General features: G+C 40.5%; 1 protein-coding gene across 1 annotated transcript in view; it reads left to right on the top strand.

Moving 5' to 3' along the window:
* Nucleotides 1-15,052, top strand: part of lin7a (lin-7 homolog A (C. elegans)) — a 46,874-nt gene extending 31,822 nt beyond the window's left edge. Inside the window, exons 3-6 of the mRNA XM_085375886.1 lie at nucleotides 673-744; nucleotides 9,177-9,386; nucleotides 9,810-10,024; nucleotides 14,793-15,052. Of these exons, the coding sequence (XP_085232012.1) occupies nucleotides 673-744; nucleotides 9,177-9,386; nucleotides 9,810-10,024; nucleotides 14,793-14,817 (522 nt within the window). The 3' untranslated portion in view covers nucleotides 14,818-15,052. The remainder of the gene's footprint in view (nucleotides 1-672; nucleotides 745-9,176; nucleotides 9,387-9,809; nucleotides 10,025-14,792) is intronic.
* Nucleotides 15,053-15,346: the final 294 nt, after the last annotated feature.

Genomic DNA, 15,346 nt, shown 5'->3' with positions numbered 1-15,346 from the left:
ATCTACCTTTTAGGTCAGTGAGAGGGGATATTCCTAATATGGTCATCTCAGGAAAACCGGTCTGGCCAGGTGCACAGAATTCCCACCCATTTGTTGTTCAAACTCTCTGTTAATAAGGGACAGGAAGAAAACTTGCTTAAAGAGAGGGGATTGGGAGCTAAAAGGATGGATGAACTTGGGGTTATTTTGAATCGTGAATCATGCAGACCTACTCTGGTAGAGTCCAGAGTCTCCCCTTTAATATACATTAACGAAAAAAGAACATCTGACTTTTTCTACAGTAACAGAAATTCTTCTCTGTCTGCATCAACGCAAAATTCTCTCTCCCTTATCTGTCTAGCTGCTGATAACACCAGCGTGTTTGCAGAAAGTCATCGTGCCGGATCGTAATAGGATTTTCTGTTACAAGATGTTATTAAATACAAAGGCTTGAGCGAGGCCCTATCACTTGAGGGTTACTTTGAAATACTAGGAGCAATATTACTGCTCATAGATTAGGGATCAGTCTATGCCATGTGCTTCCTGAGAGTTTGCTATTGTACACATGCAAGTGTGCACAGCCTTCTGTGGAAGGAAACCATTATTTGACTATGAAAAGAAGAGTTTGAGCTCATGTGCAAGTTGGTGGATTCAGATTTCAACCACGTGCATCTCTGTCTTCATTTCTTTCAGGTGTACCAGTATATGCACGAAACAATTACAGTGAATGGCTGTCCAGAGTATCAGGCCAGGGCCACGGCTAAGGTAAGAACTGTGTTGGAAATTTGGCTCAGCAATAAAATCATAATATATAATTACTGAAAGCTGTAACTAATGACTCGGGAGCTGTCTTTTAATCACTTTACCCAGTGATTTCATTCTCATCATTTCATTTCATTTGGCCAAAGCTGCCTGAAATCAGCAAACTACATCCTTTGATAATGGCCCTCATTAAGAGTGTGTGGGTCATCAAGCAATGACACACGAGTGCCAGTTTTCCAAGAATAAAACCAAAGCGTCGCTGTTAGTCTCATCTGCTAAAAGACTGTCTAACAGATTCACATTTATGACATTTCATTTCTTTATCTATTGAGAGAGCACACACATAAAAGGCAAACAAGTTTGTGTTTACACGGGATGGGAACAACTAACATATTTTACATCCTTTTTTTCAAACCATTTTCTTTAACTTCAAGTTTACACGTATATTTGACCACAGACAAAATGTGCAGATGGACAGGCAACTAGCTGTAGACCAGAGTTATCTCATTGATATAAATTACGAACATTTTATTAATTTGTTTGTTTGGAAAGGTCTAAGATTCTTCTTTGACCTGATATACACTGACTGGCTACTTTGTTAGGTGCTCATTAATGAAAACATCTAATCAGCCAGTCATGGCAACAACTTGGTGTGCTTAGGCATGCTCTAAGCCACCTGCTGCAGTCCAAACAGAGCATCAGAATAGAGACAAAAAGTGATTTAAGTGAGTTTGAAAGTGACATGGTTGTTTTTGATCTGAGCAGTTCATGAACTGCCGAGCTACTGGGATTTTCCCACAAAATCACCCCTCAGGTTTACGGAAAACAGTCCAAAAGAGGGAACGAGAAAAATCCAGTAAGCAGCAGTTCTCTGGGACAAAATGCCTTGTTGATGCCAAAGGTCAGGGGAGAATAGCCAGACTGCTTCAAGCTGACAGGAAAGCAACAGTAACTCAAATACAACAAAAGTATTCAAGTATCTTCCCTTCTATCAATGATTCAGGCTGCTGGTGGTGGTGGAGAATGGTGTGGGGCATATTTAGCACAATTTGGGCCCTGTGGTACCAACTAAACACTGAATAAATGAGTTCATTGTACTCAAACGGCCTCCACACTCACCAGATCTCAATCCAATAGATGTGATGGATGTGACGCAATTGGAGATTCTCACCCTGGATGCGCAGCCGATAAATCTTTATCTGCAACGGCGTGATGCTATCACGTCAATATGGAACAAAATCGCTGAGCAATGTTTCCAGCACCTTGTTGAATCTTTGCAATGAAGACAAAACAGGAGTTTGCATTTCAAGGTAGAGGTGTCAAAAGGTTGAAAATACTGTTGGTCAAAATGCTGTTAGTCAGTTTTTAAATTGCGATTTAAGAACTGACACTATGTTCATGTAGGAAAAAGGTATATGTTAAGGCGTTGTATATGGAGAGTGTTGGCAGTGCTCACCTCAAAAATAATTTGCAGTATAATTAGAGCTGGGCGATATGAGATTTTTTCATATCACGATATGTTTTTTTCATTTCAGTCGATAACGATATCTATCACGATATAAGCCAAATAACTATATTTGTAAGATTTAAATGTGCCGTTGCTCACAAGTAAAATGTGAAATAATCAGCAGCTTGTTTTTATTTAAATATTTATTTCCCATAATAAGTTCAACAGGGTAGATGTACTTAAGGAACATGAGACTTTTTCAGATAAATAAAGGCAAATATTGCAAACTACACAAAAGGCAGCCGCTAAAGCGTTTAAGTTTCAAAATAGAACAAACGAAACAGACTACTAAATTGTCAATTCCACTTAGAAACAAAATATTAATTCTAAAAATAAATCTTAGTTTGTTTTACAGAAGAACAGACAAAACTGACTAACTTTTGTCAATATCAAATAAACTGAGAACTAAAAGGAAATTCTCAATCTCTCCTTGTTGTATAGCTTAGCTTTTCAAACAGTTTTAACAGTTACTTTAGTCTGACAAAAGCCGAATGACGAATTAGCGCTTCCAGTCAGAGACTGAGGCTACGTCCACACGTACACGGGTATTTTTGAAAACGGAGATTTTCCGTTTTCGTTTTAAAAAAGAATCCCGTCCACACATAAAGGCAGAAATGAAGGAAAACGCTGCTATGAACATGCCAAAGCAGCAGGTGGAGCTAGATTCCTAACCGTGCAGAAATGTTGGCCAATCAGAAGTCTAGAAGCCTCGGTGGGAAAAAGTAAACAAAGCTGGGGCATAGAAGCAGAACCGAGTCGTATGTGTGGACGGACAGTAACTGTGTGTATATGTAAGCATTTAAACACTGCAGAGAGTAGAATTAACAGTAACAGTATTGTAGAAATTCATTTCACCGAAACAATAACGTGGCGCACAGTGTGACGCATGCACCAGTTTATTGTATTTCCAGACTTGTTTTCGGCACAATTTACAGTGCACGCTACTCTTGTTTTTTGTCAGACTTGAAATAGCCGAAATACCTTCACACTACGGAACTTCTATGGCTCTTCCGTTCGACAATCTCTCCGGCATTGCAACCATCATCTGTTTTCTCTTCGGTCACGCTCGGTTGATTTTTCTAGTTGGCACACTCATTTCCTCCATTACCCGCTGGCTCCATTACCCGCTGGCTGCTTCCCAAACAAACACACGTGCGGCTTGGCACTTGTGCTGTACGTAACAAGTCACGCGACGTGACGCTGCGGCTGTGATTGGTTCGGCTCTGCGCTACTTAATTTGGCTGACCTTTTTTTTCTTTTTTTTTTCTTTTTTTTAAGAGGACAAGAGCGGCGAGGTCTATCGCGATAGCTTAATTTCTCTATCGAGTAAAAGTTATATCGCGATACATATCGTTATCGTTCTATCGCCCAGCTCTAAGTATAATCGATCATTTCTGCGTAGGGACTGTCAGAAGGTGGTGCTGGTGTATTTAAGCGGCTGCTGTAGAGTTGTTGTTTGAGGGAAAATAGCACGACTCATAAGGTCAAACAAAGTTGGAATCAATACTGTCAGAGTACACTTTACCAGAAGAAAGACAGGCATTACAGACCAGAACGAGCTAAATGTTTATCTCAAAGGCTGAAGTAGAAGCTCTTCATCCTTGACTCAACAGTCATCAGTTACTTAATGTCTTTCATTCGAGCTGTAAATCGGTCTTTAATTATGTCTAATAGTCCTCAAGACTCTTCCAATCAGCAGCTGCTGGATTCTCTTCAACTCATTCAACTTATTTCTCTTATGGAAACACAGTTGTCTTGACTTTACCTTCTGAATGTTTGCATTCACGAGCTTTCATTTATTTACAATTCAGCACTCAAACAGAGCTTTTGATTGAGAGGTCATAAATGTCATGGATGCAAGTTAATTGTTAAAAAAACCCATCTTTTTTATGCTTTGGTTTATCCCACCTGATTATTTAAGATGTCCAACGATTTTTTTTCTTCTGCTGGCTATTTAGAAAAGGTCCCATCCATATCACAGGTGAAAGAGGTGCACTGCGTGAGTGGAATAAGCAGATTGTGGTATTCAAAAGAGATGAGCTTGACCCGCTTGACTGAAGCAGGACGTTTCATCAGCACATCACAAGCAAGAGACACAAGCTTTCATGAAAGAAGATAAAGAGAGGGAGAGATTGCCTGATTTAAAGTGCAGAGGAGGAAGAGAAGGGTGGGATGCGATGAGGAGCACTCATAGAGCATGTCCTTCATTGGTTCAGTGTAGAGTCCACTCCTCTCATCGCCGCGAGTGGGTGGAGGACGAGAACAGAAAAGGATGACATAAACAAAGGGATACAAGTCTTTGTGTATGAACACAGAGAGGCTTCAAACGATGAGAGCTGCTTGCCAGTCCTTTTCTCATTTTGTTTGGCTCCACTAACGCTACACCTCCAGAATAGTCCTGCAGAGTTTGGTAAAATACAATTCAATATCTGTTAAAAGGAATCACTCAATATTTTAAGAATTACATCTTTTCACTGTTTTACTTTGAGTTAGATAAAGAGATCAAATCCTCATGCCTGCTGTTAACTATTGAGCTAGAGCTGGGAGGTGGTTAGCAGAGGGAAACAGCTAACTTAACATTCAGAGTTCAAAAATTCTCCTTCCAGCACCTGTCAGTCACTAATACTGTACATGTTGCATGTGTCAATCTATATAGAAAGACAGACATTTGTGGGAGGCATCTTTTAAAATGAAAGGATTATGTCTGCTATAGCTGGAATGCTCTCATGAGAGGAAAACCAGGCTATTGGGGGCCCCCAATTTTACAGTGACAGGGGTCTCCAACTTAAATGAGCTGTAGGCTACTGCTGGCACTGTCATCTCATGTGAGGGCCACTTTAGTGTTCAATGAGTACAAAACAAACATGAAAACACCCACAAATGTTTCAGAAAATGTAGTGTTGAATTTTTAATATTATATAACAAGACAAAACTGCAAATGTGAACGCAATTTTTTAACTAACTGAAGCCTTTCATTGAACTACAAACTGGTACTCACTTTCTAGCCCGACATGTGGCATCACAGTTTTGTTCGTATTTAACAAAATAAAAATGCAGACATAAGTGTGCACATTAGTTTTTGACTGCTAGCGAAAATTGTTTTTTTTTACAAATAACTCTCACTGAACTAACACAGCCAATCCCTCAATATGTTTGTACTTTCTGCTCATATTGGCTTCGTATTAAGTCATTTTTTGCTTTTTAAAGAACTTATTTTAACATTGCACTCAACAACAAACAAATCCTCCCTAACAAAAAAGTAACTTCACGGGCCAAATTGCATTCTATTTCTTCACGTCAGTATAGCAAGTAGGGGTGACGTGGGCCGCAAGTGGCCCTGGGGCTACGAGTTTGAGACCCCTGATTTAAACAGACTTCCATAAATAGACTGTACAGAGCATTAAAGATATCCTATCATCCCCCAAGTGGAGCTAGGTGTGGCTGTAGAAGGGGTTACAAAGGGGTGCCTCTTCTAGCTGCTTCTAGTATAATCTTCTTTTGTGTTTGTGGCTCATGTAAACTGCAGGGAGACCTCAGGGAGACTAGCCATGTGACTGAAGTGGAAAGTAACTGAAATACAGTCTTTTGGTGCGGTACAGCAAAAGACACCAAACAGTTTGGTGAACAAAGTGAAATAAACTAAGGAAAAAAAGAGAAACTTCACTAGAGTAGCTATTACTGCTAAGCTATTCAGATACATTTAGGGAGTAAAGAGCGAACTTTTTCAGGTCTCTTATGTAGTCAGCAGTTGTCTGGACCGTGAATTCCTGTTCCATTCATTGGTAATTATTTTCAAATCTGTTGAATTTAAGGAAATTGAAACCAGACTGAAATTGTCAGTGTGGTTTTAACATATGCAACCCCTCTTTTATTTTCTAAAAGAAGCATTTATCAACATGCAACCAGCGCCTCCTTAAGGATGATCCTTCACTTCCGTTTATTCCATTACGGTAATAACATCCTCGATTTAGCGTCTTAACGTGCCAGAGCTGCCAGGAGTTCACAACAAATTTTCTTCCATTGCATTCAGTCTTGTGCCATTTCACTCACTTTCTCTACATGGAAGCTGTCGGTAGTGGTGCAAGGCAATAATTTCCTTTTCCAATAATTTCCTTAAATATAAAATGTGATGTTGGTTAAAATGTCTGATCCTTGAGAAAGTTCCCCATACTCCCAATAGGCCCTTTAAGGCTTTCCAGTCTAATCTTGTAGTCGTCTGACTCCATAGGTTTCTCGTCTAAATTGTGGCAAGAGTAGGTGTATTTCCCAACCTGTCAAAATATTTTTAAACAGGATGCACTAAATATGACACATTTTTAAACAAACTCTGTTCAGGGTTTTATTTTTTCTTCTCTCAGAGGGAAGGATTCTCTGTCAACAAAGACAATCGTGTCATCTTCTGAAGTATCCTGAAGTTTCTCGAGTGGGTTCCATTGTCTGATCTTAAAAATAGAGATGTTATTTTTAAGTCTTTTTCTATGTCCCTTTTTTCTCTTAAGAACAAAGCATTTCAAACTCTCTCCCTCACACATTTAAAAGTTACTTCTTCTAAATCTGTAATAAAAATGCACAAATTCATTGGGCAATTAAGCACACAGCTAAGGGTTTGAAGTGGCTTAGCTGTGGGGATCTTCCCAACTGGGAACACTGGATATTTTTGAAAGTGCTTTACTCCCTGCAGAGATATCCACAAGGACCACAATTGCACATAATCAGCATCAACATATGGGGAAAGACATTCATACTGTATTGCAGTGAGAATGAACTGCAACAGTGATGAAATACATGACAGAGTTTCGGTTTATCTCGAGTGCTTTAGTTGGTGAGAGAAAAATCTGCAGACATCCAAGATTTGAGTTTCACTTGAACAACTCAATTCACTTTGATCGCATTGTTAATTTAATCAATTCAGCCTCTAATATCTGGCCCGAGGTTTTTATTACTGATCTTAAAGGAGGCGGAGATTATCAGAGCAGCCGGGGGGGGGGGAAGCAAAAAAAACAGGGAGGTGATGCTAAAATGACTTTAGATACTTTAAGCCAGACTTTTACAGTGTTGTGTGTCTACCGAGTATCCTCCAGCAAGTGTTTCATTTAAAATGCCCCCCGTGCGTGAGAGGCACCGGCCATCTGCCAGATTGTTTTTCATTCACAGAAAGCCCGATAAAGTTGTGAAGGTCGATGAGCTGCGAGGCCCGGGTGGCGACGGTATGCATGCTGAGGAGCTGCTGCTTATTTTAACAGCAGGCCAGGGAGGGTGAGTGGGAGCAGCAGAAGAAGAAAGGCGAAGGACAGAGCGAGAGAAGGAAGGAGAAGGGGGGAGTTGTCATAATGCAATAAGCAGATTAATAGGCAGCGGGAGGGGAGAGAGAAATGAGGAGTAATAAATGTGGATCTGAAGATGCATATGAATATGGAAGAGATTGCAGATGCGGGGATGATGCCTGGAGGGAGCCTCAAAGACCTCCAGTTGCCAAGCTCCTCGTCTGCTGCTGGGAATTTCGATTCACATCTGCAAAATCAAAACAGAACTCACCCCACCCGTACTTTCTTATCCTTCCTTTCCCCCATCTCGCACACCATAAATGATGCTGACTTGACAGCGAGGAACCTGTGGCATCGCATCTGTGGATCTTTGGGCACAGGCTCTCTGTTCACCTGCCACGAGCTTTCCCAGCTCGGCTAACAAGCTCCTCGGTGCTTTGTTCTAAATGTACAAGGAGTGTGCAGCTTGGCTTGTGATTCAAAGGAACTTCACCCAGCTGGAAGGGATACACAGGGTGGAAGTGAGATGTGTTAATCCGTGTGCTTGGAAAGACCAGAGAACTTCTCATGTGGAGTCTAAATCCCAAGCCCAGACCAAATCCTGACGCTTTGTTACGGCCGTCGTCGCTTAAATGAGAAGGTGCGTCAGAGGTTCGCGAGCAGCTTTGCAGTCTCTTTGTAATACTTCTAAAATGTGTTCTTCCTTTGCTTTTATTTTCACACTACAGAAGAGAATGAGAAGCTAGTGTAAGCTGCAGAGCTTTCAAAAAGAATTGCTGATTTGATTGAAGATGTGGTTTGCAAAAGCTGCAAATCAGATTTCAGACGAATATCTTTGCGCCGTCTATAATGAGGGCACTATTTAAGAAGCTGCTGTGTGCCTCTGCCTTCTTTCTCATCTTGGTTATGTTTTTCTCTCCACTGTTTAACTAAAAGGAGAAGAAATAACTCACTTCTTGCCCTAATACTTGATTTACTCATAGAATGAGACATTTACTAAAGTTTTTTTGCATTTCTTGGGAAACTGACCTGGCACAGTTCAGGCATTCGCTCCACTTTTTTAATGTGCACTAATATCTTTAATATCATACGCATAATGCGGAACATTAGATTGTATATAAAAGGACTGGTATTACGCTGCGAATGTAATTATTCATTGTGAAATAATAATACAATAATGTGCCATCAAATCTCTTGTAGTAATTTTAGATATATCGTACTCCCCTTCAAATGGTTCACAATGGTTTGGTCCACACCTGTACTTTTCAGAGGTGAATGTAAAATAAAGGATGTGTGAGAGACCTTGTTCTTTAGAATAAAACTTATGTATGATTTCTCGTGAGTTCCCCTTAGGTGCTTCTTGGTCTCCCCCCCTCATTAAAAAATCCTGGAAACTCCTTTTGCTTTAAGGCACTTTCACATTTTAGAACCTAAGGCTACATCTATCATTTTTGTACAGTCTATGATTAACCCATGGATATTTGCATATTGCATAATATATATAATATTACTTTTTTGCACACACAAAGTTGAACCTTGTATTAAATCTTGTGTGTCAAAAAAATATACGTAGAAGTGTATTTTTGTCAGAATTCATGTCTAATTAACCGTCTAATTCATTGGAATAACTAATAAGCCCTTTACCTTTTTTTCTCTTCCTTCAGGCCACAGTTGCGGCCTTCGCAGCCAGTGAAGGTCACTCTCACCCGCGGGTGGTGGAGCTACCGAAGACGGACGAAGGGCTGGGCTTCAATGTGATGGGCGGCAAAGAGCAAAACTCACCTATCTATATCTCCCGCATCATTCCTGGAGGCGTAGCTGAGAGGCATGGCGGCTTAAAGCGAGGGGACCAGCTCCTGTCTGTGAATGGAGTGGTGGGTCTCGCCAGACTAACGTTCTGATCCAGCATGTGGGAAAAGAAGATCAATGGATTGAAAGTAGAGTGTAGATAAGCTTGTCAACCCCTGTTTAAGCTTGTTTCCAAAAATATATTTTTAGCAGCTTCCTGCCATGTATATGATTTCTAGTTTGATATGTGAGTCAACAATCACAGGAGTTATTGAGGTCGCAAGGTTGCATGTTGTGAATAAGTAGCAGAAATTTCTTCAGCTGCTGGAGAGATATGAGCATCATACACTGTAAGCTAAGCCTTCTCATTTCACTTGATTGTGAGGTAATAATAGTGGAGAAAATATTCTTTTTTTTCTTTGAAGGGTTACTATTTTTAAAAATATATATATATTAAAATCAGCCCCCTTTAATATTCTACTCTTTCCGCGGCTCTGAAACCCCTGCAGAGTGTAGAGGGAGAGCACCACGAGAAAGCGGTGGAGCTACTGAAGGCAGCCAAGGACAGCGTGAAGCTGGTGGTTCGCTACACCCCCAAAGTGCTGGAGGAGATGGAGGCCCGCTTCGAGAAGCTGCGTACGGCCCGGCGGCGTCAGCAGCAGCAGCTCCTCATGCAGCAGCAGCAGCAACAGCAGAATCTGGCCTCTCAGCAGAACCACATGTCGTAGGTGAGGCGCTTCATTGCTTTAAGGGTGAGGGGTGGGGGGAGGTGGATGCCAACAAAGGAAAAGGAAACACTACCTCTGAGAACTTTACTTTAAAAAGTTGTGTTTATGCATGTTGATGAAGATTACGGAAGGAAATTGTCCCGCTGGAAAGAACTGAAATGTAACAGAATGAGGAGTGTTGCAGCCTAGGTTGAGGTCGAAACGCCACTAATAGCTCGTCAGGATCGCCAAGCTCATCATTCGGGCACAATGCCATCAACTTTGCTTTGAATATAAATCCACAATACAGTAGTTGGTCCACCAACTGGACTTCATTTAGAGTTAAAGTGAAAAGCTACCAAATACAATTTCAACACATAGAATAAACTGCAGATCTTTTACCTGGTTAATTTGTAATGAAATAACAAAGTAACAGGCCTCACCTGGCCATGACTCTGCATTTAAGATGCAACTGACACACCATGAAAAGGATTTTAAATCAAATAGAGGCAAAGTTATAAAAACTAAAACTAAAAAATAATAAATGTACCATTCTCTATAAACTTCTGGACCCTCTGTTGACCTGTTTCAACATATTTTTTTTTAAACTGTGGCAGAGTTTAGGATCAAAAGTATGTGCTGTTTTTTTGGACTTGCAGGCACTAAAAGAAATCAAAGGTGGATAGGGAATGCAGATGTGCACAGAGAGTACACCTTTTATCATTTCCTGTATGAGCATAAGCAGAGCCTCAGGCTTGGGCCTCCCAGCTGTTCTTGTTTCAAGGTGACCGAGCTTTTATTGTCGCAAAATCTTTCTAGATGAATTATTCATCTTTCCAGACATCATACTTTTACTCGAAATAGTTTTTACCACGATTTGCTTCATTCCTTGGTTGTTGGCTTCATTTATATATTTATTTAATGTCAAGTATATAATAAAAACTTTCTGCTGAATGTTCTGGTGCAAGAAAGTTAAAACATTTTGCAGATAAACAATAAAAGAATTGAGATGGAGAACTGAATTTTATTCACCGTACTCTGTTTTGCCCATGTAAGCACATCTTTCAGCTTGTGTGCAGGTATAGCAGACATATACATCCCAGCACAGAGTCGAAAAGCTCAGTAGTATATTTTGCAAACTGAGCAGCCAGTATCCTCTGTGCAAACATTACTGATTCTTCTTCTGTGCTGCCAGTGATTCTGTTGTAAGGGTTGTAAATTATTCAAGCTTAAACCGATTACATCTGTGGTTCATGCTCTGCAGGTACGCAGGTGCAGCCTGGAGTGTTGTTACTTGTAAGCTAAAGCTGGATGGAGGCTCTACCCCTGACTCGCTTTAGATCATTTTTTCTTACGGTGCCAAATTAGAAGAAGGCTGTGCACTGCCAAGCAAACTAAAGCTCACTCTTGCCTGCTGTAGTGAAAAACACTCAATTTAAAATCAAAAAGAAAGTGCAGACACTATTCAGACCATGAAACCAAGTCATATCATGCGGTCCCTATTTTTGCCCAAACGTCTCAAATTATTTGCCTGACGTGTTAGAGGCATGTGTCCAAGATCTCTTTGGCTTTGATGCTAAATCCCCCAAGCATATCTCTTGTCCTGGACTTGGCACACCACAGCCTGGAATGGTTCTTAGGAGCTTGTAACAGCGTGTTGTGGTGGAGCCACAGAAAGCGAACTGAGCAGGGATCATGTTATATCAATTCCGGCATGCTGACCGCAGTGATCTGCTTTGGGATCCAAGAAGCTGCTGACCAAGTGACAAGAGTGCATTATAAGCCATTCTGTCACATTTTCTGAGTTTCTCTGCTCTCTGTTAACCAGCATAAACTGTATGTAAAGGTCAGAGCCAGATGTAAGTTAAAGAGATGCATTCATAAGTGATACTGGTGCACCTCCTCATCACACACACACACATATATATATATATATATATATATATATATATATATATATATATATATATATATATATATATATATATATATATATATATATATATATATATATATATATTAGGGGTGCAACGATACACAAAATTCACGGTTCGGTTCGGTTCGATACTTTGGTGTCACGGTTCGATATTTTTTCGATACAAAAAAATGTTCATGCCTTTTTAATTTGTCATTTATTAAAATTATAAATATATATTTTAACTCAAAAGTACAGTTTTTAAATTTAACCCTAACCCTTGTGCGTGTTTTTTATTTTGACAGCGAATGCGCACCTGCGGACCACTTATGTGCAGCCCTGGTTATTTAGCTCGTCATATTGCAGCCACAGAAATTATTTTGTCCATGAAACCATAAAGCTGCACTTTCTTTTTGCCTTATAGTCTGATTTGTCATAACTTCTCCGTTTTGTGGTAAGCTTTTCTTTGGCTGTCACTTCTTCACCCTGACCTGTCTTATTTGGCTCAGCAGAACTGAAATGCTTTTACACATGCACTCACATAAGCTCAGCGATTCTCTGCGCGATCAACCTCTCACATGTTTAAGCTTGCTGCGGGAGATTTCACTTGTCATGTTTGCATAGTAAGCTAACGATTAATAAGACGATGTCAGAGGAATTGGTGCACAAATTATCATCACTCACAGATCAGTGCTGTCGCTCTCTATACACAGTTCGCACGATTGCAAAGTGAAAGCAAAAAAACAAGCGCAAATTCAAACGCGACTTCAATATGTCACATATTGACAGTGGCTCACCGATGCCAATGACATAATTACCCAGCTACATTTCTGAAAGAATGCAAAAGCATTGACATATATTTTTCCTACAATAGCCCGACGGGCAGGGAAGAGATAGATTTTTGTAGCCCGACTGAAAAAATCGCTAGCTCCGGACGTCGGGCTAGCGATATTGCAAGCCCTGTATCTGATTGAGGAATCACTCATCTTTGGAAAAGAGAGTTTATTACAGAGAAATGGCTCTTTCCAAAATAAAAGCTATACTATCCGCTTCTTCTGGGCTATATTCTCAGCAGCATAAGGAGAATCATGTGCTAACAGCTGTCTAAATGACTCGGCTAAAGTTAGTAGCATGCTTGCTTTTTTTTGTCTGCTTCCACTTGTCTTTGCACTAGGATGATGTCGGCGTAAATGTGCAGTCATATTCGTTGTGTTCCCACTAGTGCTTTCAGGTTAATCTCGTTGAAATGACCTTAACGCCACAACACGGCAAATCTCCGTTAACGAGCTACCGCCGATCGCTCCGTGCATGGGGCTAGACGGCCAACACGTTAACGAGCTAACTACGCTAACACACTAGCTCCCGCCCATGTAATTGAGCATTGCACGGCACATCCAACATACTGTTTTACTTTAGTCCATGACTCGCTTACCTTCAGGGTCATACGTCACATGAAAACCAAAATAATTCCAAACGCCAGATCTGAATGAGGGTGGGGGAGGTCCATGTTAAAAGGAGAGCTTAACTTCTGTCTCGCTAGCTTGCCCTGCGCTCTTCCTTCTGACTATGCTGTCTGTGTTGAGCGCTCAGTGGATCTGCGCTGGACAGTGCAGCCTAGGCGGAGTAGTCGAACGCAGATTCACTGAGCGCTCAACACAGATCGCTTACGATTCAGCACAGGAGGGAGGGGGTGAGTAGATCAAATGTACTGTTAGCATGTTAGCAGAGCGATGCTACTGTGAACCTGATGTGAGCTTCTACTCAGGGTTTTTTCTTCCAGTTCAGAGCAGAAATTTTTTTCTTAAGATACCAGATGTTGTGTTTTTCTCCACAATTTTAATTATAAGCTAGAAATATTGCTGCTAACAGCAACAGGGATGAGTCAGTGAGTCAGTTGAGGTTGTGAATCATGATTCAGGAGTCAGTAAAGTGATTCTCGAGTATTGAATCGCGATTGATGCGCGAATCATGAACGAATCGTTCATGATTCACGCATCACTAGTCACAGCAGATGGCTGCCCCTTGCTGAGCCTGGTTCTGGTGGAGGTTGCTTCCTGTTAAAAGGGAGTTTTTTCTTCCTTCTGTCACTAAGTGCTTGCTCATTGCTAATTGCTGGGGTTTTCTCTCTATTATTGTAGGGTCTTTACCTTACAATATACTGAGGGGACTGTAGTTGTGATTTGTTGCTAAATAAATTGAACTGAAGTTAACTGAAGTGAATTGAATCTATCCTGTAACTTCAGTTAATTTTAACACAAAAAAAACTCATCTCCAATCTTCTCCTCACCAAAAAATATCCTCCCTCTGTGTTTTTAATTTCAGAGTGTAGATCAAAATTAAGCCCTCTGATATCATCTTTGTCACAATCCGTCTGCAATTATGAGAACATTTTGATTAAAACCCATCCTTTTGAGTTTAACATAAAAATCTGAGAGGTGTGTCTTTTGAAGAAAAAAAAAATCCCTGCTTTGTCCCTTGTCATTTTAGTCAAATGTTTGGATTGCCAAACTAGCGAGATCCCTCTATTCTGGCATGAAAAGAGCCTCGGGATACCTCCAGAACATCTTAAGGAGGTGGATGGGTAAAGGGAGGTCTGGGCATGTCTGCAAACTGGATAAGGAGCAAAAACTGGATTGACAAATGCATTGGGATGGATGGATGGATGGACCCTAAAAGTATATGGTGTCATACTGGGTTGTTTTTTTTTTTTAAGATTAAATGTTTGTCTTGTTGCTAATTTATCCTTTTACCACACCATGTGACATTTTTCAGAAAACAGAAAAAAATTAAACTCAGCATGACTTCATTTAGTGCAGCTGTGTTTCACGGCATTGCTCTCAGCCTGTTTTTCTTGTCTTTGTGATCTCCAGGCTGTTCCAAAAGAAGAAGAAGTGAAGAAGTGTGTGGATCTTTAAGGCCATCTGTTTGTGTTGAGGATCCCAAAGGCGTCTCTCCATCATGGAGCAAAACCGACCGAAAGTAGAAGACTCTTTCACTCTCTCCCTTCCAGTGTACCACCGATTACTGAGCAAAAACGAAGAGAGCGTTTGTCCTGAATTTGGTGCTTCGAAAAACAAGTATGAGGGAGGCTAACACTGAAAGTTTTGACTTTATAGTCCCTTTTCTAGGTTCTACACCCCAGTCGTGACTTGAATACTCCCTTTCTTGTGTTTGTAGTTTGGTTTATTTTATCCACTTGGTTTGCTTTCATCCATTTCGCAGTGGATCCTTCGCCATTTTTCCATAGATATCATTTGTACAGTGGTGTTTCTATTGATTCCTCTACTGGTGCTTGTGTCTCTGTATGAAAGACCATTGATTTCCTTTTTCTGTGTCCTGTTTTTGATGAACTCTTTTTTACCTTCTATATTGTAGCAAGAAAAGATTTTGTATCTCGTAGGTTTAGCAATAACACACTTTTGTT

Source organism: Diplotaxodon limnothrissa, linkage group LG17 (genome assembly GCF_057381915.1).
Source record: "Diplotaxodon limnothrissa isolate DT_005_m linkage group LG17, D_limnothrissa_male_GT1.1, whole genome shotgun sequence".
NCBI classification, from domain to species: domain Eukaryota; kingdom Metazoa; phylum Chordata; class Actinopteri; order Cichliformes; family Cichlidae; genus Diplotaxodon; species Diplotaxodon limnothrissa.
Note: the sequence above shows the minus strand (reverse complement) of the source record. Positions and strands in the feature narration are given on the sequence as shown.